The 27,958-nt window shown below is 33.1% G+C and overlaps 1 protein-coding gene across 1 annotated transcript; it reads right to left on the reverse strand.

Annotated features, from left to right (window-relative positions):
• Positions 1 to 2,222: 2,222 nt before the first annotated feature.
• Positions 2,223 to 27,952, reverse strand: LOC100375520 (tyrosine-protein kinase BTK-like). Its single transcript, XM_002733994.4, has 17 exons — positions 27,720 to 27,952; positions 27,275 to 27,476; positions 17,264 to 17,368; positions 14,950 to 15,031; positions 14,266 to 14,480; positions 13,460 to 13,629; positions 12,824 to 12,895; positions 12,198 to 12,329; positions 11,329 to 11,465; positions 10,807 to 10,878; positions 8,690 to 8,861; positions 8,372 to 8,460; positions 7,781 to 7,911; positions 6,932 to 6,996; positions 6,476 to 6,594; positions 6,063 to 6,223; positions 2,223 to 5,505 (listed from the first exon to the last, which is right to left on the reverse strand). Exons 2-17 carry the CDS (start codon positions 27,419 to 27,421, stop codon positions 5,419 to 5,421), a joined length of 1,956 nt encoding a protein of 651 aa, XP_002734040.1. The 5' UTR covers positions 27,422 to 27,476; positions 27,720 to 27,952; the 3' UTR covers positions 2,223 to 5,418.
• Between the last annotated feature and the right edge of the window lie 6 nt (positions 27,953 to 27,958).

Genomic DNA, 27,958 nt, shown 5'->3' on the forward strand with positions numbered 1-27,958 from the left:
CATACTATTTTAATTCTCCCCTCTCAACAGTTTCTGCTACCTTCTCCCTATCATTTCCCAGAGAAGAAGTTAAAGTCTCGATTGGTCACCAGCTCCAATCCTTAAATCCCTGTGAATTAAATTTAACGTGTTTTTTTTATAGCAGGCGAATTTAATGGTGATATGTATTAAATTATTTTAATTAATTGTTACAACAGAAGTGCGTATAACCCCTCCCGCAATAAGCGCTGCTTATTTTTCATATACGAACCGTGACAGTGCTAAAAACTTGCTAAAAGGGGTATGCATATAGGAAAACCTAAAAAGGATTAATTTAATCTGATTGCCCTCTCCAAAAATCTAACGTGCACTGGACTGCAATATACAGGCATGGCATTGTTTGCGAAGATTGTCATCGGTGGTGGCGTTCAGTCAAATTGATCACGTGCTAAGTGCCACGAATGAAACGGCAGTCTGCCTCGGGCGGATATTATCATGCAGTTTGCGCCATTGGACTACTCCCCTTTGGGCAGTCTAAACATTCCTCCCCTTTGGCAATTTGGTTGTTGATGCCCGCGGAAAATTAGCTTTTTGTCCTTACCCTCTCAATCTAAAAATGGAACTTGCCTGCCCTCTGAATAAAAAATCTTCTCCTACTGGGATTCCCCTCTAAGAAACCCTAGTTTTAATGCCCTCCCACTGAAGATATGTTTTATTTTGCCTGCCCGCTAAAAATCCCTTGCGAACACATTTTTTCACGAACAGCTCCGTTGACTGCACCTGAGTAATTGCAGCTAACTTTCTGATGCAAGTAGTGTTCTCATTTGTCAGAAGCCAATATTTGATAATACATATCAATCTAAATGTTTGCAGTGAATGCCTCCCAAGTTCCCAAATTTAGCTGCATTACAGGTCTTGTAGCCCACATTTAAAATATATTTACAAAAACATGAACGAACTGGTTCAATATTGGGCCCATCATAGGAGCTACGTAACTCACAGATATACATGAGAATTAGAATAACTTCACAGTCAATTATTTTAAGAGCAGTTTTAAAGGGTGGTGGTCATCGCGCAGCAATGTATTTTACATGCAATGTGTGCGTCGTTATGAGTCCCATGTCGAACAAGATTGGCTAAGAATCTTTTTAATGATGTCTATCGAGACTTGACAAATTGCGTTTTGCTATATACCAGTACGAGGAAGCGTTAAAACGAAATAATTAAAGGGCGGTGGTCGTCGCGCTGCGCCCTTTTCGATATGCTCACTTTCATTGTTATATAACACACAAGCAGTTTGTTAAATTTTCTTTGGAAACCACTACTGGTATTACTTGAAATGGTCAAGTCGTCAGCATAAAGCAGATACAGAAATGTTAATGGCCCCACGTAGACCCCTCTATTGATACCAGTCTGAAGCATGCCACCAAGGTCATTGGTAAATAAGTTGAATAAAAGAAGGAAATGTGTATTCCTGTGTGTACAATTAAAGAATTTTCATTAATACATGTACCATAGCTGTAGTTAGATATTCTGTGTGTAATAATTCGACAGAGAAGTTTGCCAAGACATCCAACTCCCTACAGAAATACCACTGGGTTATCAGGATCCCCAATGTAATTGTGTAGAGGTCCAAACTGAGGGTAAAGTTTCAAACTTGAAGAGCAGATTAAAAAGTTTATATAAAAATGGAATAATTTTTTACACATTTATAGGTAAATTACGATCCACTGAATGTTTTCCAAGAGCAACTGGTCTATTTTAGCCAGATACAAACTTACACATGAACTTGCTGCTATGTGGAATTGTTAGTAGAGCATGATGGATTGTGGGAAGAGAAATGTGACATTGTAAATGCTTTTGCAAGAGTGTGATAATGTTGGTCCTTTGATCCAGGCACATCCATCTATTGTTTTGTTATCACTGCTGAGATAATTAAAACCACGTTTCAGAATTGTTTAAGTCTCCCTTACACAATTAGTACACAGTTATTAATTCCTTAAGAATTGGCATTGTCAACCAGGTAGGTATAACCACTCCATCTAATTTTACATTTTAGATAAAGTCTGATTATAATCCAATTAAGAATCATTGTATTCCAATAAAACAACATATAAAAACAGGTGAAATATTGGACCAAAATTTTTGCCTGAGACATTATATCCCTCAAAGGGTTAACAAATTTCATACTTGATCTCAGTGAATTCATAATATGCATTCATTTAATAACAAATCAACCAGAATTTGTTAAAAAATCTTTATTTTCAAATCTAATGTATTAAAATTTACAAATTTGTCCATAATTCATTCAGCAGTTGTAGAAAACAATTGTAGATATGTAAATAGCAGTTTACAACAAGTAGTAGTAATATATGTGATTCATTATGTTGCCTTGGTTATACAGGAGCATGTCATGCTGCCAGAGGACTTTCATTCAACATCATAGTGCATATGTCTGCTGCGTTTGCTCCATTAAAAACACATGGGATTGCTTAAATGCCCTGTCAAATGCACAGATTCCATCTCTGAACTAAACATTACCCTGGAACACCTATGTACCAAGTTTCATACAATGAGCGAGTGGATTTCACATATGCAGTTCAGCTAATAATTTTTTAAATTATTTGATTAATATGCATGTATTTCAACACTAAACTCATCATGTCTATCTGACGTCCAAGACAAATTTTCATTTTAATCTAAATGAAGTGCTTCTTGATTTTAACCCTAAGCTAATAATGTATGTACATATTCACAGATAATCTATGTACAAAGTTTCATTGAAACTGGAGGCATTTGTGGACCAATTACAATTTGGCAAAATTATGCAAATTACCGGTAGGTAATGAATGTGTTCAGATTTAAACATAACTTTTATCTGGTTAAGTCAATGTAAAAGTACATTGAGCTGACAGTATAAGGGTCAAGTTAATCAAGTCTGTGTAGTGTCTTATTAGCATCTGTGTATAAAGTTGTATTGAAATGCAATAATTAGTTCTTGAGATGTTGTAGGAAAGTTAAAAATTGGCTAATTAGTTAACTGATTTATTTATACCAAAATGTTATACAGGTCTTGTGTGATCACATGTGTTTCTAATAGAGCAAATACGGTATACATTGTACATGCAATAACTGTTGATTTTTAGCCCTTATGAAGATCACCATGGTAACAGCTATTTACAACTAGTAACACAATAATATGAACATTATATAGCAGTAGTACAGTTCTGTATAAACTCATTGTTAATTGAGTATGCCATACTGTTTTGTTCCCACATTTTATCCAATTAAAAAAAAATATTCAGTTAGTTATCCACAAGATACAATATTGAACCACAAAGTTTGTACAAAAGTACTGAAATGATTAAAAATATGTATCAAAGTTGAGTAAATAAAAAAGAAGCAGTGTCATCATTAAAAAAGTTTGATTTGTAAACATTATATGAATTTCTTTGGCTCGTACTATCACGCTTCATATAAGAAGCCAGCACATACAACAAATACAAAGAAATACTCGCCTGAAAATGCTTATCACGAAATTTTTCCCGTGGTTACCTTGTTGAGAATACATAATTCATAAATTGTGAATTTATCTGGGTACATATGAAATTCAGAATGCTGATAGTGACTATTAAAGAGGCAATAACTGATTTTTTTTTCTTTAAATAAATACAATTTTCACAGAAAGTCTGCGGTAAGTTTTTATCGTGCATCTTAAAATGGGAGGTTCTTGTGACAAAATTGGATTTTAGCACATGGCGCCCTCTAGAAACATGGACGCAACCCAACGGCCACCTCTTTTCACTTGCAAGTGTTTAAATGTACAATGCTATATGCTACGCTTCCAGTGACCACATTTCAGCGAAATTGACGCTAATAACACAGAAAATGTTTTATTCAAAATAAAAATTGGAGAAGAAAAATTGTTTCAGCTATTGCCACTTTAAAGCATCCCTGTCTCCATAATATGGATTCCATGCATCATGTGTAACATACACACTTGGTAACTGTAGTGCTTCAGTGTCTGAAATCCTCAAGCTTAATGTTATATAACTCTGCATATTGTAAAACATAGTGTAACTATTAAAACCTTGTTCATAGTATAATATAAATATATATAGAAAAAAGATAATAAATTGAATAATAAGAGGAAAATATCAAAGGTTAGTTCAATGATACAAAACATCAAAAACTGAACTTGCTATGTCATTTACGCTACTATAAATAGCCAGTAACAATTCCATAACATCAAAGCTAAAAATAGAATTACAGAACAGATTAGATTGAGATCAATGAGGGGTTTTATTAATTAATCACATGATTAGCACAGCTACAATTACCGGTAGATTTTTTGTGAATAATTTCATCAAGAAAAAATCAGAAAGTTCTGGTCCACAAAATATTACGTCAATAACACTTGCAACTCACAAATAAATCATTGCAGGATTTCACATAATAAGAGCAAGTACTCTCAAAACAAAAACTGGATATCTATTTGTAATATTTGATGACATCATTTGTTACATATTTAACATTTTTAGCCTCTTTTGAAGTGACATTCCACAAATTTTAAGTATTAATGCAAAATTTGATTACTATCGCAGTCAAATAATGCATTATAGTAGCACTTAAACCCCGCCAAATTCAAAACAATTTTATGAATAAAAAACAAAATTAATAATTAATTCATTAATAAACTGAAATCTCCAGCTTTCTGAATATATACATCATGTTATGTTTTAAATACCTCCATTCATCAGCTTATAACAAAGCATGGTTTCAAAGGTGTATATCAATCTTATTGGTTTATCAGAATTTTTGTTCGTCTTTGAAAAATTTCAGCCAAGAGTAGGGGAAAAATAGAATTTGTGCTAATCATGTTAAATGTTAGAGGCAGAGAGTAGGACAAACATAATACTTATACAATTCCTTTTGAGTGATGGTTATGTTTAAATATTTTGTGATTGAGCACATTCAACACATGACTAGCTTTGACCACTAAAAGTACACTATTGACTGATACCCAAAGTGGAATGGAATTGACAATATTAATAAAAGTAAAATTGTCTTTTCTTTATCGTCTGTGAATGTTGTCTGCATTTGATCTTTCAAACATACTTGAAAAAGTTCAATAGTTCTATTCTTAGTAAGATCTCTTGACAAATGCTACTGAAAACTCATTTTTTGGGAACTTAAATGAATATTTAACTTTTTTTTTTTTTTAAATATTCAAGAATGATTTGTAAAATTGTAGTAGTATACTCTCCTTACAGAAATTCAGAAATATACTTTGGCCTCTGATTATTACTGTTGATAGAAAAAACACTTGAGAGCACCATTTTGCTTACGGTATGACAATGGTATTGCTATTGATACACAACAATAGTATCGCTACATTTGCATAGATGACTTGACCAATCAGTGACATTTCCTACATGCTCAAATGTTCCATTCTTGATAATCATCTGCAGCTAGCTTTTGAATTTGACGAATCACAACTCGGAAAGCTGGACGTCTATCTGGCTCCTGTTGATACAAATGTGCACACTTAATATGAGTGATAATTTTTAAGAAAGACGAAATCTACAATCCAACATCCTTAATGTGATGTGTAGGTTTCATATATATGTGACATTTGAAATTAGATTTCTACGAGAGCTCAATTACTATGAGCTTGTTCAATTACCTGCTTCTGGGTACGACATGAACTACCATCTTTATGTCAAGCTGTCTCAGTACTGCAAGCAAGGGCAGTAAACAATTTGCGGTATCCCAGTTGTGACGTCCCCATTATAATCAAATACTGTAAAATACTTTATTTTAGCTGGAATTAATTTTTCGCTGAAAAGACTTTTTTGGTGTTTCGTATGGAATTTATTTTCACTTATTTTTGATGACTTGAATGCAAAATATAGGAAAAAAAGTATATTCGCTGGATATTCACTGAATCATTCCTTCAACGAAAAATAGCGAAAATTAGTTCTAAGCAAAAATAAAGTATTTTACAGTACGGAGGCAACCTTGAAGCACACACCCCAGCAGCCTTGAAGCACCCCAAGGCTGATGATTGAACACACCCTTACCTCTTCCCAGCAAGACATCATAATAGTATAGACAGATTCAGGACAATTACTCGGTCGCTCTAACCTATAACCCCTAGATGACACCTGGTTTACTACCTCCACATTACTCATATTAGGATATGGCATCTTACCAGCCGTGAATACTTCCCACATTAGTATACCTACAAGTAACAACAGACAGTTAGTTATATTACACATTGATAATAACTGTAACTCCCTCATTTGGTTGGGCCACTCTATAGGTTTGACCCCTCTATTGGTTGGACCCCTCTAATGGTTGGAATCCTCTAATGGTTGGATCCCTTAATTGGTTGAACCCCTCTATTGGTTGTACCCCTTTACTGGTTGAATAAAACATCTTCTGATTGGTCAACACATGATTAAAGATCAATTAATTGAATAAAACAACTTACCGAATGCCCAGATATCAGATTTGCTACTAAACTTGGTGTAATGTAGAACCTCTGGTGGAGCCCATTTAATTGGAAATTTGGAGCCTCCTGAGCTGGTATAGTCATCATCTATTACAAACCTTAAACATAGTGAAATTATTACAACCTTGCCCAACTAGGAGTATATAAATGCAAGCCACAATTTGTTTAAAAGTCTGAGTTACATGGATCAATAGCTGAAATATGGATCAGTGCGAAATTAAATGGTAGTTCAAACAGGTGTTATGCGTAGCACAGTAATCTAGGAAGTTGTGAAAAAAATAGTGATGGCTAGGAAGAAAAAACTAAACTAAAACTGGTAAGTTAAGGAGTAAATATTAGTGATAAATAATTAGGACATGGCCCCTTAAGTGTTTGTGTTTGAATACAAAGGCAGGAAAAGTCACAATCACTAAACAGAAAATAAAAATGACCTACCGTGTTAATCCAAAATCACACACTTTAACGGTAGTTCTGTCACCGACAAGACAATTACGTGCAGCCTGAGTAGTAAGGACAATAAGCATTATTTTAATAACCATAAAAAAATTTAACAACTTGTTATGATTTGATAAACATACACCAATTGGATAACTTGTTATGATTTGAAAACCAAACAATTTGATAACTTGTTATGATTTGAAACCATACAACAATTTGATAACCAGTTATGATTTGAAAACCATACAACAATTTGATAACTAGTTATGATTTGAAACCATACAACAATTTGATAACCAGTTATGATTTGAAAACCATACAACAATTTGATAACTAGTTTTGATTTGAAAACCACACAACAATTTGATAACCAGTTATGATTTGAAAACCATACAACAATTTGATAATATATTATGATTTGAAAACCATACAGCAATTTGATAACCAGTTATGATTTGGAAACCATACAACAATTTGATAACCAGTTATGATTTGAAAACCATACAGCAATTTGATAACTAGTCATGATTTGAAAACCATACAACAATTTGATAACCAGTTATGATTTGAAAACCATACAACAATTTGATAACTTGTTATGATTTGAAAACCATACAACAATTTGATAACCAGTTATGACTTGAAAACCATACAATTTGATAACCAGTTATGATTTGAAAACCATACAATTTGATAACCAGTTATGATTTGATAGTCCTGGTAATGTGATAACCAAGTTTTGGCAAAAAAGTTGAAAGTAAGAGTTAACAGAAGGGTAAAAGAAGGGTAAACATTGACTTTTATTAAAGTAAACAAGATTATGCTATTGAATAACAAGATACTCACTAAGTCTCTATGTATAAAACTTTTGGATTCCAAATAAACCATTGCTGAGCAGACTTGTTTACACATATCAAGTAATTGTAGTGGTTTGTCAAGTAGATACTGACGATATCTCAAATAATTCAATAGACAACCTATAAAGTTATAGAAGAAAATATTCATACCACAATATGACTGTATATATTGGATTTTGTTTATTTTGTTTTTTTGTAATTTTAAAAATATTTTTGTCTTGTGCGACAGTTCCGGACATTAAATGTCACTGTTGTCTTTCCTGACTTTTTTTGCAAGTGCGAGTCGACATATACCGGTATCTGGTAGTGCATTTTGCCACAGAAACCATATTCCAGTTTGGGACTACGTGACGGGGCTGTGTGACCATCTTCCTATCATATTCACTATGGCAGTTTGTTTAACTATCCTGGCGTTAACCATTATATGGAATGTTGATTACCCTACTACAACATTTTACAAGTTCCATATCAGTCTGCTGTATGAGTACCGAATTATCACATATTATCCCTTCCATCCTTACTATGTGCATGCCAAAGAAGATAGTCAAACAAAACAAGATGTCTCATCAAGAAATCTCACCTTTATTCATATATTCTGTGATGATGTACAATGGTCTAGATTTGCTACATACACCATATAACTGCACTAGGTGTTCATGTTTGAGTTGTCTGAAATACAAAATTAGTTAAATCGCTATAAACCACAATTTTGACTGCTATAAATGTTTGTGGCTTGATAATATGATGGTGTCCATGACAAGCAAATTTGGCGAAAATCATTGATGAAAGTTTTTGAGATTGTAATATTTTACATTTGATTGTTATGAATTACAGAATGGAGATACAAACTTAAAAAAAAATTTGCAAAATTGTAATCTGATATTGTAATCCTACTTACTGCATTACTCGGGCCTCATCAATGAAATCATCTTCAGACATTGCGTTTTCTCTCATCATTTTAACTGCAACGTAGGTACCATTGTTCAATTTTCCTAGCCTGACTATACCAAATTGACCACCCCCAAGTTCCTTCATCAACGTAATCTCCGCTGGGTCAATCTCCCAAATATCTACAATAAAACACCAGAAATTAGATTTACATCTATCGTATGTGCTAGTAGTGCACGCACTTACGGTATGTATATTACAGGCGTGTTTCTATTATGCAGATAAATCATAATTTAATGATGTATAATACATTTTAGGTTTATTTGTGCTTATAATGAGAAAAACAAGAACAATGACGACGACGATGACACTGACAGACATATGATCTTCACATAGTCAACACTAAATATGAATTACAATGTGGATTTATAATACATTTGTTATTTACAGAGACTTGTTGAATAAAATTATTTCAGACGATCAGAACTTTTGATTCTTAGGTAATCGATGGCATAATGTAAACCCTACACTGTCTCAGCACTATCAATGAATGAATGTGAATTTGGTCTTAATGATTTTGTACTTTAATCCGCGTATATGTAGCAGCCATAGCCATCCACGGGGGCGTACATGTATTTTGTTTATACAAACCTTTTTTACCCAAAATGACAAAAATATTTACTAAAATTGGAAAATTAAACTTGTCACAAAACCAACAAACCTGTCAGAGGTTCAGGCAAGAAGTCTGTATATAAAATATCAATGCAATTGGGCAAGTAATTTTGAAATGACAATAGCTGTAACTATTGATCGATTTTCTCCAATTAGTAACGGCCGTTGTCGAAATGTGGATACTGAAAGCACAGCATATATATATATATATATATATATATATATATATATATATATATATATATAGGAAGGTAGTCGATTATTCCAGGTGAGAGTGCTCGATACTAAACGATGAGTTTGTAGAGCAGATTTACATACATGGACAGAGAAATTAAGACACGACTACATGAGTAAAGTTCACTCTACAGTACTGTTTCGTAAGTTACATGGAGTACCTCACTCATCAGGAATTAAGACTTTATTAAATAAACCACCGAAACAGACTACGTTATAAGCGCTACAGATTTGCATAACAATGGAGTGTGTTTACGATATTAAAACTAGTTGTTGCATAGCAACGATTCATAGCAACGATATATACTGACGTTGTATATTAAATCACTTGCATGTGAAAAAAGATGGCATCAATGCCTCCACATCACATTGTACGTGATATTTGTCTTTTGTATGGTAACTTTGTAATTATAGTAGTGTCTAAATTAATATTTTTTAAGATTAGAACATCTTTATGTGATTATATTTAAACAAAAAGTGCTCAAAATCATAGCCATTGTCACCTTGAAGAAGTTGATAATAGCATGTTTTACCAAAATTGACAATAATATTAGACTATTGCAGGTATCATCACAAAATGAACAAAGCTGGACCAAGGTCCACTTGTATAATTGTGTCTAGCTGTTTTCAAAATTATGTGAAAAAATAGAATTTTGAATGATTTGAAAATGTTTGAAATGAATAAATCTGAGAGATTATTTTCACACATGGTACATATATACCAATATATCAAATCAAGTGGTCTTGTCGTTTTTTTAAGAAGTCAACATCAACAATCAGTAATACAGCTCCGTTGAAAAACAGCAGAGCTAAAAAAAAAAATCCTCTTCCAACTTCTTTAAGATTCTTTTTAATTGGGCAAAATAATATACTGTGGAATACTTTATTTTCGCTGGAATTAATTTTTGCTGAAAAAACGTTTTGGGCGTTTTGTATAGAATTTATTTTCACTGATTTATTATATATTCGAAGTATATTCGTCATCCCTTCAGCGAAAATAAATTCCAAGTGAAAATAAAGTATTCTACAGTATTGTGCATTACATGTGCACTACAATCAAAGTATTTATTTAAGACAACCAATGTGTGAGCATAGGTGATCCATATTGTTATGTATTGGACAACATCCTGATTTTTACCACTTATTTTGTGAGTGTTGATGCCCAAAAATTATTTTTCTAATACGACTGTTTAATAAATCAACACTATTAATAGAACTCACCATGCCCTAGACCAACAGTAGCTGGAGCTGTATTGTAACTTTTCGGTGGCTTACGAAGCCTCGTTGCAAGACCTGTTTAATATAAAAAAATTCATGTCATGCTAGTGTACAATATCTTTTTTTTTCTTCGTGTAAGATCTTATGGTACGCCAGGCTGGAAGATGGTTTAGGCTGAGAAAAAAAATATCTGTTTCTCGTTACCGCGCGCATCATTTTGAACTATGCGTTTTTTTCTTTCTAAAGCAATTCAAAATGCGCTTGCACTCGTACTTGTCTCAAATTTCTCCTATTTTAGCACAGTATTCAAAAAAAAAAAAAAATCGCCTCGCTGCCTCATTTAAAAATTTCCATGAAACAAGAAACAGAGAATTGTTTTTTCCCGGCCATTACTGCAGCATGATTTAACATATTTGAAGGCACTTTTTGAATCAGAAATGATCTGATGTGAATGCACATATACTTAAATACACCAGTTATAACATATTTTGGCGATGATTTAAAAGAAGGTTAACTATTACATACCTCCACTGTTGTGTTGATGATAATCTATTAATTCAGGAATCGTTGGAAAGGAATGTTTATCTGACATGTAGAAATAACCCTGGTCGTTCTTTTTAATATGATAGTGACGTACAAATCCATCAGACATGCCAATGACACTGAAATGTATAAATGTATATGAATAATAATTGTGAAGTTCATTATTGCAATAGATCTAGATGCACTTACAATTTGCACATACAAAAAAGTCAGGAGAGAAAACAGTGACATTCAATGTCCGGAACTGTCACCTGGCACAAAAAAAAAATTTATAAAAGAAAAAAAAAATCTAGATGGAGTACAGACAAAATCATAGTGGATACAATACCATTACAAAAATTTGTTTTCCCTTTTATCTTTTTTTCAAATATTTTAATTGTGCCAGACGACATTTTCAGACATAAGTCACAGCATTTTTTGGGCATTTTTTTTAAAGTGCTAATTGCGGACCAGTCTCCCAAACATAATGGCACATGTTTCAAAGATGGGAAGTCAGTATTTATAACATTTTATACCATCTGGATTCTTTATTTCAAAACAATGCAAAGTGTTAAGCATGTTCGCATTGCTCCAGGGAGAATTTGGATACATTCTCCTTAGTCGACTGTTAACTCTAGTCGTACACACATTATTACATTCGACTCATTCCAGGAAAGTAAGTTTTTACAAATTCTCTTTGCAAAGGACAACAATGGATTGCTTGGTGTTGTACCTCATAGTAACAAGAATCCAGTTGTCTACATAAATAAGACTACACTTCAGCATTTGCTGGCTAACCTGAATAAAAACAAAATAATAAACAAATCAAACTCTAGATGGCGCTATTTAACAATATGGAAGATTGTACTCACCCATCTTTACTGTAAACGGAAAGAGTGTACATTCCAGCAGTACTAGAATTACGAACAATAAAACAACCTTCTTTGTCTTCAGCTTTTAAATCTTCTTCTGCTTGAGATCTTGACACCTCGGATGAATACCAACTAAAAACAGAAACAAATAATTTGTAAATAGAAAATTTGATTATTTTTTTCACAACACAACCACATTATCACTAGTTAGTATTAAGTTAGTATTATTTTATAGTTTATGTGTTTACTATATACATCATTTATGAACCAGCTGAATTTGTAATACTAGAAACAATGTATAGAATGGTCAACATACATACATTACGTCGGGCCTATACAGCGTTTATTGTTTGACGTAGTGATTTACATAGTATTGTCTATAAGCATTGCTGAACTAAATTCAGATAATTTGTTCCCATATAACATTTTTAATAAAAAAATATACAGTAGCCAATGTAAAATTAAGTTCATTTGATAAAAATAAACAAAATATAATACATTAAAATGTATGATCATACAAAATGTATGGCATTCAAAAGGTTCAAGCCCATGTGAGAAAATCAGAATATTATATAGGGTAATAAAAAGGCAAATCATATGACAGAAAGAAGGATTAAAATACTTACTCAAACTTGGTTAACATATTAGTATAGTCTTTTTGTTCTTGAACAAAATTACTTGGAATGTGTCCCACTTCCCTGCAAAAATTGACAATTATGATTATTGCCTATGACACAAATTAATACAAAGTCATACCTGCACAAAAATGTGCAATTTTATTTTTTTTAAAAACTTTTTTGTTTAAATTTAGACAAGTTGTTAATTCTAAACTCATTTTATTTATGCATTCAGTGTACTACGGTAGGTGGTGAATCAAGTGCATTGCTGGTCTTCAGTGCATAAATTGTTCAAGTTCAAATTATCAACTTTAGCCATTGTGACCTCAGATATTTGATTCACTCATAGGTCTATGATGTACTTCACTTGGTCAAAAATTTTCCCTGGTTTGTCCAACAAGAGAAAAATAAAGATACAGCAAAATTGTTAAAACATTGCTACTGAAGTTATCTAAGTTGCAATTTCTATAACTCAGCAGTTATTCCTGCAAAGGTTTAATTACCTTACTTCAGTTATAGCTATAGTCTCTAATTTAATCATAAATATAAGAAATTGCATTATCTTATTTGAAAGTTACGTCAAATGCTACAAACAAAACATATCCGATAAATACAAGTATAATAGCTGAGGTGTATATAACTTACCCTCTACTGTTTTTTGCTTTCCACCAATGTTCTCTACTATCATCTAACACAGTGTACTCGTCTCCTTTCACTAACGCTAAATCACCTTGCTGTGTTGGTGTATACGGATACAATGCTACAACAACACGCAAATCCTTCTCTATTTCTGGTGGTCGAGGTGGAGGTGCAGGCTATGAAAGAAACACAATAAAATTAATGAAATCCTGCCCATTCTACTTTTTTCCCATTCTGTTTCATTGCATTTCAGTTAGGTACTGTTTTATTCTATTCTATTCTATCCGACCCTACTGGTTCTATTTTATTTTCCCAACCATATATTCTATTCTATTATCCATCTCATTTTATTCTACCCTACTATATTACATTTTACCGTATTTATCCGGGTAAGCACCCATGCCTGGGCACCCCCCCCCCCCATTTTGATACAATAAAGAAATTGCGGTCATGTCCAAGTATACGCCCAGGGGGGATTTTTCTACACTTGGGATAAAAAAAAATATTCATTTATTTCCGTTCCAAGTTTTCATTTGCCATTCTATTCCCTGCCACAGTTCGATCTGCGAATTTTCTTTCTTTTTCTCAGGGGATGTCCAGGCATACGCCCACCCCTATTATTTGAGCATGTACCTGGATAAATATGATATTCTATTCTTCCTACCCTATAATCTATTCTATTCTATACTATTTTATTGTCCCTCCTAATGTACTGAACCCTATTCTATTCTATTCTATTTAATTTCTATTTAATTTCTATTCTATTTAAATTCTATTCTATTCTATTCTGTTTGATACTCTAAACCACTCACTGGAGGTAAGACTGGTTGTCTTGAAAAGCGGACATTCTCTGGTGTAGATGGAAGTGGGCTTGAGTCCCTGTTCCTCCTTCCTCCTCTTATACGACTTTTAAATGCTTCTTGACATCCTGGAGCCAATCTTGCAGTCTGCCCACAGCACGACCAGGTAGATGACGAAAACATGCCATTGTGATACTTGTTAAGAAGACATCTATTATCTCGACACACTGTGCAAAAAAAATAAACATAATTTAACCCTTTATACTTGTATTGTCAGAAAAACTTATCTAAAAGCCTTCTCAATTTTGAAACACTTTGCCAAAAATTAAATCTTGAAGTACTGTAGAATACTTTATTTTATTTTATTGATTCCGTGAAAATAAAATCCAGTGAATATACTTTTTTTCCTATATTTCACATTAAACTCATCAAAAATCAGTGAAAATATATTCCATACAAAACGCCCAAAAAGCCTTTTCAGCGAAAATTAATTCCAGTGAAAATAAAGTATTCCACAGTAACTGTAATTATGATCTGGTCCAAAATGATCTAAAAAATTACAGAATAATAATTAAAAATAGACAAAATGTTGCACCAACATTTAAAGAATAATTATGGTGCTGATGATCAACATCATTGTACCATATGACTCTATGGTAGTCAACTAAATTGTTTACAACACATGCATGAACTTACTGTTTTGTAAAATAGAGACCCAATCATCTCTTTCAGATTTTTGATGTGTGAATACGTAAAGTACATAGTCATTCCAACACACCTGTAATCACAAAAACAGTATTATTACAATGGGGAAGAGGCAAGTGTAGCTCAATGAGCCCCCAGTCAATCAGAGTGATTCAAACAATCGACAAAACAAACCAGAGTTACGTATATGCGTGAATAGAACGTACTCGTTTATTGAAGTTAGATAGAATATATATATATGCAATACCAGAGAGATGTATGGTTTGCGTTCTATAGAACATCAATCAACAATAATAATCTACTCAAAAATTAATCATACAAATATAAATCATTAACTAAATGACACATGTATTATACACATAATGTATTACATAGTTGGGAATTATAATATACCTAAACTTCTTGGGAAATGAATCAACTAATAAAAATTTATAGTATCACTTTCTACCCAAAAAATTATGTTCAAATATCAACGATCATTTGAGACACAGGAAGAGAGGGAATTTACGCATAAGGTCACAGTATCAACCATAAACCTGTCTGTTGTACATATCATTATTCAATGACTAAGTATTTATTAATTTAATGTATTTTTTTCATTTATTTCAGTCAAAATTGAGGCTACTTTTGCTGAAAAGACACTTTGGGTGTTTTGTATGGAATTTATTTTCAATGATTTCTGACGAGTTGAATGTAAAATATAAGAAAAATAGTACATTTGCTGGATTTTATTTTCACTGAATCATTCCCTTCAGCGCAAATAGCGAAAAATAATTCCAAGCGAAAATAAAGTATTTTACAGTACATGTATTTGGTTGTATATAAATCTAAAAATAACACTATTGAATGGAGTACAATGCATTTTACACACAATATAATATCAAACCCATAGTGTCTAAACTTGATTTTAAATATTGCTTCTCATATATAAAAAAATTATAATCAAAAAGTTTAATATTATCAAAACTTTGTGAATCGTGGTGAAAGAATGGGAATTATAAAAATCATTGCTTAACTCCATTCTACAGGACACATTTGTTTACATTGATACAAACTAGAGCCGATTATGTATGTTGTGTATTTGTGTTATATATGATTTGTCAAGATATGTCAGTGATCCCGCCCTGGAAAAGGAATTTACTAAAACAAATTGGATCTCAGTCTGCCATTTTTACTTTGATCTAGGAAAAAAAAGTTTTGTGTATCAAGGTCCTATCATGTCAAATGTACATAACAATTTAGAATGAATTTAGAATTTATGCATGATCCAGATCCAGTCCCAGAATGGTAGAAATGTTTGATTTTGATTTTGATTAAATTGAAAATGGTCACCAAACAGCCATTGTGAATTTGGTCATTGAATGAGTGCATGTGTGATATGATGTATGTATCAAGGTTGAATGTGATAGGTCATGGCTTGAACCAAGAACAAACCTGTCCATGCATAACAAAGATCCATTTCCGGAATGACTGAAATTCTTAGCAGTAAAATGGACACAATTTAACCATCTAGAATTGAATCATGAAACAAATGCATATGCCTACATGTGTCTGTATTACATATGATGTGTGACATACATGTAGTAATTTGAATGTAATTTGAGCATGCATATGTCTGCAATACAGGAATGTACAGATGCAGTGGTGAACGAACAGATATATAGACACATGGATGGATGGATGGACCAGTTCTCATTTTTGGACTACATCTGAATCCTGTTTAAAACAAATTTCGACCAGTCCACCATTTTGAATAAAATCATAAAACAAAATGAAATGCAGCAGTTGGATATTGTGAGTGTTCAATACCAATTGTGAATTAAATTCAAACGTACAGCCAAAAAACGGTTGATGACATGTTCAAGTTTTTGTAGGCACAAAAAGAAAAGAGTGATTATGTGTGATGGGAAAACAATTCAATGCTATTGCAGATGAAAACAGCAACATATTTAAATGTGTTGTGATTAGTAAGGAGGTTTCCATGCATTTTTTCATACTACATGTATTTCAAGTAACATGAACACATCAAAAAAATAAAATACAGATGGCCACCAATTGGCCATTTTGAATGAAAATGATGTGCATCAGTAATCCACCGTGGGAAATGACAGTACTGATTTGTAATGAAATCGGTCTGGTAGTATGTTTTTACTAAAATTGCTATCTGTCAGGCAAAGGCAAATAAACGAAAAAATCCAGGAAGGTTCGAGAAATGTTGTCAGAAAGTTGTTGGATGAAAGCCAAAATAAAGTCCCTGTTTCAGACTATGTTCGACAGTGACTAAAAACAAACCTATGATAACTACCTGGAAAGGATATCCTCTGTTTTTTTCTGCAAAAGCAGATTCATCTACTTCTTCAATGACTGTGATTTCATGGATGCATATTTTCCCTTTTTCTTTGCCAGGTCTCTGAGAATAAACAGAAAATCTCAATCAGACACTCAGTTACAAATTGAATTTATACAAGAATACATGGCTGTCAGTGTCTGGCTGTCATGCTGGAAAGAATTAAACTGGCCCAAGAACACATGGTTGTGTGGTGTTTAATTACTTTTAGCATCACAGCCAGATATCCATTGTTCTTGGACAGTTTAATTATTTCCACAAAGGTCATGCAAGCCATCTGAAAAAAACAGTTTCAAGTGAGTCGATCAAGTGGTCTAAAACATTTACTCACGTAGAACTAGCAAAGTCTTTAGTGGATGTGATTCCATGTGATTATTAGTAAATATGGCCTATTTGGTATGAAAGCTAATACATAAATCACCATATAGCAGATGTTTTATCTTCCTACAAGTTTTTGAGAAACTAATATGTCACAATAAAGAATGTGCAAGATAAAGCCCTCAATTGACAAAAATAATGCATAGCATACCAGAGAAATGTTTTGGGTCTGGACCGGTTTTTAAAACAGATTCAACCCATATTAGCCCATGCTAAGCGGGCTAACGTTTTGGACTGCTTAGGGATGACGTCAACAGATCGATGTCGGATAAAAAACTTAATTCCTTTAGTTTTTTTCCAAACCCCCCTACCCCCCCTGAAACTTAATTGATAAATATTGGTCATGGCGTCAGACTACATTCACCATTAAATACAAATTGATAATCGGACAGTAGTATTGCATAGCAGTTGGTTGTCGGGTGGGTGTAAAAAGATTTTACAAATGCACCTCATTTGACGCACAGATTTACACTCGAACCAAACCATTTTTTTGTTTTTTTTCCCTTTTCGGTTATTCCTGTCCATGATTGGATAGAACTACAAATACTCCAAGATTTTTTTGACTTCATTAAAAAATAAAATCATTTTTGTAGGATGGAAACTTTTTGAGGTCAAAACCCCCCACCCCAAACTAAAGGAAATAAGTTTTTTATCCGACATCGATCTTTTGACGTCGTCCCTTAGCCTATGGGTGATTAAACTAGTTTCCATGGAAATCACATTTCTATATTTACCCCATGGCACTGAGGCCCAAAATCTGTGACAAATTTTTAAAATTAGTGAGCCCCTATTGTAAGAAGGACGCAGCAAATAAATAAAAGAATTAAATTAATTATTAATTAAATATATAAATGTAAGTAGAGCCTTTTCCTGTCACAATATTTGAACAAACTTTAATTTATGGCCTGATAAAGTTTGCAATTTTGTGTTTATTTTAACCCATAGTCACCCTGAACTAGTGGATTTGATTGTGTTATAAAACAGCCAGTTTAATGTTTGTTCATATACGATTTGACCTAAATTATTGTAATTGTTAATAAACGATTGTATGTAAAGTTCTATTTCAAGTTTGTGAAGTTTCATTTTCTGTTTTTAATGTTTGATTTTCATTTTAGCTTTGTTTTAAAGACCTTTTACCCTTCCCATATCATTTAAAATAAAAGGGAAAGGTATATTGGGGAAAATATCTGTCAACATCATTGTCGCCGTTGTTAATACTTATTAATGTGTGCAAGATAACTTGAATACCAGTAATACTATTTCAAACTTTATCAAACTTGGTTATCTTAGCTGGTTCTTGCCCAAGTATGGTGTACAAGTGTCTCTGTTAGATAAATATGAACCATCTCATTATATTCGTAGTGTGATGACTGTATTATAATGAAAGGTAAAAAGCGCCCTCCAGTGATAACTATCATGTTGCAACGTCTGCTTTCTCAATGTGAAATCAACTTCAGCCTTGAAGTACGGGGGAGGGGGGGGGGGGTATGTACATGTACCTAAAAATAGTAACAGTTAGTTGGTCCTAGTTTACAGTATTGTTTGCTTTGGAGAATCTACATTGCAGTGCATTTTTGTGGTTTTTCAGAATTAACACTTAATTAACAGTATTCAATGTTCTACTCAGCCTTAAGTCAGTTCACATTCATAGATATATACGACATACAAGTATTTTCAATTTATTCTTACTGTATTGTAATCTGTATTGTAATCTTATTGTAATACTCAGTTTGTTTACTGCTTACAGTCTTAAGTCAATTTACAGTGAGCAATTTATACCTATTTCTGTCTTAATAAATTTATTCAGGTTAAATCTAATAAGTTAATAACATTAACTGTGTTTTTGTATTAATATTATTAACAGTAATTCAGAAATGTCAGTACAAAAACTAAAGCCTTGCACACAAAAAAAGTGCTGCCTTTAGATGTGAACAGAATCTTAAAAACATAAGGGGAAAAAGAAATCTCAATCAAAATTAGATGAATCAAAGATTTGGTTGCAATTTCTAATTTTACAGACCAGATTATTCATCAAATTAGACATTTTATAAATTGATCTGAAATTCCATCAGAAAATTTGTTGAAAGAAACTTCTTGAAGGTATGATACAAGAAATGCCTGCAATAGGTTTACAAAATTTAAGCCTCACATGTTATCAAAATGTCATCATACATGCATTAATACACAGTCCATCATTTGCCAAATTATGCACCAATTTTTTTGTAAGATAATTACATCAACAGAAGAGATTTTGTAGACTGCTTTTCCCACGGCTGTTTCAATCCTAAAACTTGTCTGTATTCAAAATTAATTATGACAGTGCATATTCATATTAAAACAAACTATGATAAATGAAATAATATTACATGTATGTAACAAAGGTCATCACAGTTTAACTATGTTCATTTTTGTTATTGCAAGTCATTCCCTTTTAGGAAGTCAGACTATATTTTCATTTCTTTTTTATACATTTCCTTTTCTGTTTTTTTTCCATGTTTTATTTTTATTTCTGCTTTGTGGTAACTCCATTTTTTACTTCTATAGGTTACACGCATTAGAGAGCTTGAATCGTGTTATACAAATGTTGCCTTCATTCTCATGCCAAGTGCAGTGATGTCATAATCAAAAACTTACAAAAACATACAATGAGCTTTGGAGTTAATGTTATATCAAAATACTTTGTGAATATGAACTACATTTTTTCACAGAATATAAATTATACATAAAATAAAAATTGAGAATTTTGAATTGTTACAAAACAAAGAAGCATATGAATGCAAATTGTAGACAAACATTAAAAGCAGTCATTCCTTCAGCATTAGAGACAAAAATAACCAGTAAACTGTCTCTGATTTATTACTTTAGTTGAATTTTTTGACCTAGAATAGAAATGTATCTTTTCTATTCAGCTGTACTAAAGTTTATCTCATATTATTTTGTAAATAACTGTTATCAAAGTGCTAAAAACAAATTAAAATACCAAATTTTGATAAAGAAACGATCTAGGTATAATAAAGTAAATATGCCTCAACATGTATCAGTAATTCAGACCTGTAAAACACTTTGATAAAAGCAGTATTACTTCCTTATTGCTTTCAGTTAGTGCCCAATTACCAAATGTTATACATAATTTAATTATTCATTTTGTCAAGTTGCATGAAATAATTGTTAGTCACTGAGGCATATTGAACTGTTGGATGGGTGTTCCTCTTCATTACAACATACTTTAATTTAGCTGAAATAATTTATGGAATGTATGGAATTTATTTTATATTTATTTATGGGAAATATAGGAAAAAAGAAATATTCACTGGATTTTATTTTCTCTGAATCATCCCTTCAGCGTAAATAGCGAAGTATGATCTGTTTGACACTGATTTTGGTGGCAGGGATGGGTGCTTAGTCAAAATTGACCCCACAAAAATCTTCCGAAAAGTAGGGGGTAGGCACTTAGTTAAGCATAGGCACTAAAACGGTCAAGTACGGTAGTATTGTATTGTTAAGTCAATAAAACAACTGAGTTGTGACCACTTCACAACATTTTTTATTACGTATTTTATTAGTGGCTTTCAGCAAAAAATAGAACCATATGATTGTTTGTTCTTTAAGCTTGTAATCACCAAAGTCAACTTTTGACCCAAACAAACCCATAAAAACAAAAAAATTAAATTGAAAATTATATCTAAAATGTCATACATTCTGGTGGCACAAATAATCAAACATGTCAGAAGCACACACTGCTAAAACACAACTGGAAGTTGAACAAACCATGATGCCATAAAAATAAAATCAGTAGGAATTTATGAATAAACAGGAACATTTAAAACTTTTATTAAACAAATACCTGTATACAGTGTTCTCTGTAATATCTCAATATTCTGGATTTATAAATTTACAGGTCTGACCTTTTTTTCCCCAGCATATATGCAGGAGTTTTGTCAAAAGAATGCAGTCTACTCTTGAATTTAATTAATTAATTAATTACTGTAAAAAACTTTATTTTAGCTGGAATTCATTTTCACTGAAAAAATATTTTGAAAATATATTACATGTGTGTATTGAGTTTATTTTCCCGGATTTTTGATGAGTTGAATGTAAAATATGTACGAGAAAAATGTAAAGTTGCTGGATTTTATTTTTGCTGAATCACCCCTTCAGTCAAAATAGAGAAAATAAATTCCAAGTAAAAATAACGTACTTAACAGTAGTTGTCTGTTGCTTACTTTCTTGAATGAGAATTTTTGGTCAATTTTGTGGAGAAAATCCTCTTATATATTTAAATCATTTTTGTTCTATGTATATCGTAAATATATTTAAAGTAAAATGTAGTTTTAAATTCAAATGATAGACTGTTTATATCGTTTATAAGAAACGCACAAATCCCCCAAAATACTGTAACAAAACATATCTAGTATTTATATTACTTGTCAAAATTAGTTTCCATTCTTATGTTGTTATGGTAAGAAGGAATGCATAAACTCAAAAATAATAGCCTTCACATATTCAACAAGCGACCCTGTGGTCGGTAGAGCCCCCACCCCCACCCCCTGTAATTGACAAGTGCAGAGGCAGTTACTAGGTAGATAGAAGAAGTGGAGTCTATGGCAGTTTAGTAATTGTGGCAATGGTCACTGGAAGGGCATATCTCATAAGAGAAAATGTATTTGTGTATGTAATGTATGTATAATTGATGATGTGGGTGTACAGGAAATTGAAGCTGAAACATGAAGTTGTTGTCACTATTATCAGAATATGTTTGCATTATTTAGTTACTGTACATGTGACTGAATTAAGAATGAAAAAGTGATCTTGAGTTGACCTCGACTTTTCTTTGAAAGATCTTGACGATGGAGGGGTGACCTCCTGACCCCCCAATACACATGCAATCAACATGTGACCTTGAGATGACCTTGACCCAGCCTTAACAATTTTGGAGAGGTGTTTTAGTCCCTCCCACCCTCACTGTTCAGTATCACCCATATAAAAGCAGCAAACGTATACACCTTGAAATGACGTTGACACCTGAGCTTGAGCATTTCTGGAAAACATTGACCCATCCAGTTCATTTTCCAAGACAATGTGTACTAAGAAAGCCTAGCAGCCAACTGATACAATTTTTTACTGGAGTCCATGTATTATACATAGCCAATATATAATGCATGTGAAAGTGAAAGTGAAAAATAAAATAAATAACAACAAAACAAAAATCATAACTTCCACAAAAATAGAGATATCTTCACCAAATGACCAAACTTGAGAGAGGACAAGTCCATGTGTTTACAATATGAATTTCAAAGCAATGTGGCAGGTAGTTTCGGAGAAAAAATGAGAAAAAAAATTATAAAAAAATACACTAAAAATAGACACTTGCATATGGTGCCATAAAAATAATAAGTCTGAGTGTAATCCATTTCAACAACATTCATGCCAAATTGTCCAATCTGACAAGCATTTTGCAAAAAAATCATTTATAATCATAAATGACAAAAATATTCCCAAAAAATAGAGGTTTACATGTGATGTCATGAAATGAATAAATCAGACAAAATACCATCCCAGGTAGGTAGGTGTGGTATGAATAGCAAGGCAATCAAGCTGACAGTTTTGGAGAAGAAGTCATTTGAATGAAAAAAGTTGATGGACGGCGTACGACAACAGATTGGCCAACCCATGAGCTCTGCTCGGTCTTCTTTGATGACAGCAGAGCTAATAAAATGTTACTTGGCCATCATACCATGATGCTGGACACTAGTTTGAAGTGTTACATGATAGAGGAACTTTGATTTATAAATTTCATATTATTTGCACATATTGTTATTGTAAGTGGAGTGTAAATAAAATATAATTAAAATACTAATGAAGACAAGGTACAGGCCACAAGAATGAATATGGCTATCATATTTTTGTCGTACAAATTTGCTGAAAGTATTCCATATAACTGACTAATTGGATGTTTCATGGGATAACTCAGGAAACAAAAATAACTTTATAGTTTAATGATCCTCAGTTGAAAATTTTTTGACCAATTTTTTTTATTCTAATTTCTACCTATGGGGTAATCCATAGAAACAAGTAAAGGTAGCCGTCGTTTAATCTCCTCATAGTCAATATTTTGAATTTCACTCGGCAATATATCAAGAATTCATAGTACTGTACTTTTAAATGTTCCACATTTTCACTAGACATCCCCCGTAGTGGCTATAATTAGCACGAGACAATCAGTAACCATGTATCATATAATGCTGACCAATCACAACAAGTATATATCTGACATTTCCTTTCAAAGTTCAATTCTGATCAGAAATAGCATTAGTGACCTTTGACCTGTGTAATCAATATTTTCAAAATGCATGCTAATTTAGCAGCATTTAGTTTTAGCTAGCTCAATATGAATCTATTCTCACAAATGATATTGTTGATATTTTATGCAATTTGCTAAACTGGCATGTAACAGTACAACAATCTTACTTGGTGTTGTAATTAACTGTACTTTACTGCACTGTACTGTAAAATGTAACATGTACAAGTCAAACCCGTTATTCCAACCAGCCACGAGACTTTATTACAATGGTCTATATAGACAGGTGGTCTTTATATGGAGGATGGATTATTATGGATTGCCAACTCGTACATTTGACATGATAATGGTCCAGAAAATAATGAGATGGTAATGTTACAAAAAAAAAACACATTTATTTGAGTTGATGAAAATCAAATAAGTTTGAGGAAATTAGAAATTGTTTTATAAATTGAACTTACTTATTATTTTGGTCTCTAACCAAAACTGAATCTACAATAATATTGAGTGGTCACATAAAACAGGTGGTCCTTATGCTCATATAGTATGCCTTGGAGTACCTAAAAGTGGTCACCATAGGCAGGTAGTCATTATACATTGTACACAGGTTTTTTTATGTTATGCCCTGGGACTGCCTAAAAGTGGTAAGGAAAGAGTTCCTTGAACCCTATTCTAACAATCCAGCCCCCAATGTAATTCAATATGCCCCCCCCCCAAATAACTAAAATTGACCTGAAGAGGGGTAAACAGTGTTCTCCCCAAAGCGGTTTAGCATAGCGGGGCCGCTACTCTATTATTTATGCCGCTACTTTGAGAGATTGCCCGCTACTCTGTGGCATTTCCTGTAACTCTTTGTTTTAGCTTATAAATACACATGCGAATCTGTTAGTCAGCGTCATCAGCGTCCGGTACTGTGAGCCAAATCAGGTGTGAATGGAAACATGTCAGTGATTACGCAAAGACAATGGACTAATACAGCTTCGTACTTCGACAATAAACACTTTCGCCCTATTTAATTGGGGTAATAGCAAGCATTTTCTCAGCAACATATTCGGCTTGAAGAAGAAATGATGTCAAACAGCAGAAATATTACGTCGTGGTTCCGCATAGAACGCCCTGCTGGGCCCCTGGTTGCGAGCGATAAACCCACCACCAACGCGGCCACCAGTACATAAATTTGTTAAAAAATAAAGACACAATTTCATCCATGCAAGCCTGTCATTATTGTTTTCTTTATTTCCAGACATATGCTAATGATTATGTAAATTATATGCAAACAAGCCATGCATGGCACAGTCCCCGTTAGTTATCAAATTTAAGATATATAGTTTTGTTTATAGTAATATAGCTGGAATATAACCATGTCAGGAATATGATTTTTTAACATTAAAATGATTGACATTTGTATCTGATCGTCAAACAAGTACTTGTCCATATTGAAAGATATTGCTCTGGAACAGCATTCAAAATCAGCCATTTTGAATACATGTGTATATATATAATATGATGTATAACGAATATATAAAATTTGAATATAATCAGTCAAAGCATTTAAGAGATATGGCTCTAGAAGCCCAATCATTAAAACAAAATGGCCGCCAGTCAGCCATTTTGAATCCAGTCTGAAAAATAAAATGACGTGCATCAGGAACCCGTAAAGTCCAATGTATGTACCAAGTTTGGACGAAATCCATCCATAAATGCCAGAAATGCTTGATATTTGATGATTTTTTAGTACAAAAATGACCACCATTCGGCCATTTGGAATATGATCGTCAAACAATTTTTTATCTGTTTATCTATGACATGATGTAAAATGAATATTTAAAATTTGAATATAATCAGTCAAAACAAGTCGTAGATATGGGTCTAGAAGCCCATTCATTAAAACAAAATGGCCGCCAGACAGCCATTTTGAATCCGATCTGAAAAATAAATGATGTGCATCAGGAACTTGTAATGTCTAATATATGTACCAAGTTTGAACGAAATCAATCCATAAATGCCAAAAATGCTTGATATTTGATGATTTTTTAGCACAAAAATAGCCACCATTTGGCCATTTTGAATAGGATCCTATCTATGACAGGATTTATAATGAATATTTAAAATTTGAACATAATCAGTGAAAGTAAGTCAGAGATATGGCACGAGAACCACATTCATTAAAACAAAATGTCCACCAGTTGGCCATTTTGACTCTTATCTGAAAAACAAAATTATTTGCATCAAGGTCTCATAATGTCTAATGTATATACCAAGTTTGAACAAAATCCATCTGTAAACAGCCGAGAAATGGTTGATTTTTAGGATTTGTTAGCACAAAAATGGCCGCCATTCGGCCATCTTGAATCAGATCGTAAAACAAAATTATGAGTATCAAGGTCCTATAATGTCTAATGTATATACCAAGTTTGAACAAAATCCATCTGTAAACAGCCGAGAAATGCTTGATTTTGATGATTTTTAGCACAAAAATGGCCGCCATTCGGCCATCTTGAATCGGATCGTGAAACAAATTGACGTGCATATGTATAATATCATGTATGATGTATGTGTGAAGTTTGATTGTGATTGGTCCAGGCATTTCTAAGATACAGGTCCGGACGCACGCACACACGCACGCACGGACACACGGAGGTCAAAACATAAGTCCCCATTTTTGGACTGCGTCCGAGCGGGGACTAACTAGCTGCCACTCTGAGACATTTTTCTGGGGAGAACACTGGTATATACAACTGAAATGGGACAGAAGCACTGGAGGGGCATGGTTAGGGTGAAAATTGTGAGTGAGAGGCCTAAGAAACTTTTACCCGTAACTCCAAAACAGAAGTGGCTTACTTAATCAATCACAACTTCTTCTTTAAATTGATATTGGTATTATTCAAATGTTTACAGGTTAGGTACAATACATATATACATATACATAGGTACATATATTTATATGTTGGGGGGATTTACTCTCAAGCATACAGACAGGAGGGGGCAGCATGAATCTTTTGACCATGAACTGTCAAACTATCACTTTTGACAGAAAAGTTTTGAACTATCTCTTGGTCAAGCCTGAATTTAACCATAGACCTTAGTTCTCTAAGGTGCATGATTTAACAAATCACATTCCCATTGATAAATATTGCAATGATTAAACAGTTTAAAATTAATATAAATGATTAGACAGATTGTCAGGTGACATTACAGCCCAAATTGAAGTGTCTCTATGATATTAATAAAAAACTATTCTATATGCATAAAAAAGAGAAAACTGGCATCTGGTACCAAGTTACTAGTCTTACTTCAATACTGTCTCCATCGTGGTAACTCAGATATCTATTAGTCAATATAAATACTCTGGCTTTGTAATTCACCGGACCCATTCGTCGTTTGTTGATAGACCTCTTAACCATGCATGATCTCTTTATGATATCTGCAGGCTCAGCCATTGTTTCAATAGTCCTCCAAAGGTACCGTAATAACAGTTAAAATGTCAATGTCTATCTGCGTGTTGGAATAAAAAAAAAGGTACTTGCGTTAACGAAGACATCTAGTAGTAATGTAGTCGTCATGCAGTAATATACCAAGGATGTTTTTGTTAAAAATGAAAATAAATAGTTATAGAATATTGTCATTGTCAAAAATATTCATGGCCGATGACGTCATGCTATGATTGGATCTCTCTTGGGAGAGTGGGAGGTCCTAGTCTTTTAAGATATTGTACAGGACGGGAATGAGGAAGCGTACCTAATTATATACAACAGGTGCCCTTGCAAAGCTATCTGAACAGCTAGCTCCACAAGTTTTCCCACGTGGGTGCACGTTGATTGATGAGAAGACTGTGGCGATCAAGTGCACTTCTCGCCTGATGTTGACAAATCTGTATAAGTCTACATTTTCTAGGACAGTTTTAACGAAGACACAGCCCGTACTTCCGGACACTTCGGGTAGAACTCCACTGTTACGAAGTGCATTCTGGGTCATTA

The sequence above is a fragment of the Saccoglossus kowalevskii genome, chromosome 4, assembly GCF_978046115.1.
Source record: "Saccoglossus kowalevskii chromosome 4, keSacKowa6.1, whole genome shotgun sequence".
NCBI lineage: Eukaryota > Metazoa > Hemichordata > Enteropneusta > Harrimaniidae > Saccoglossus > Saccoglossus kowalevskii.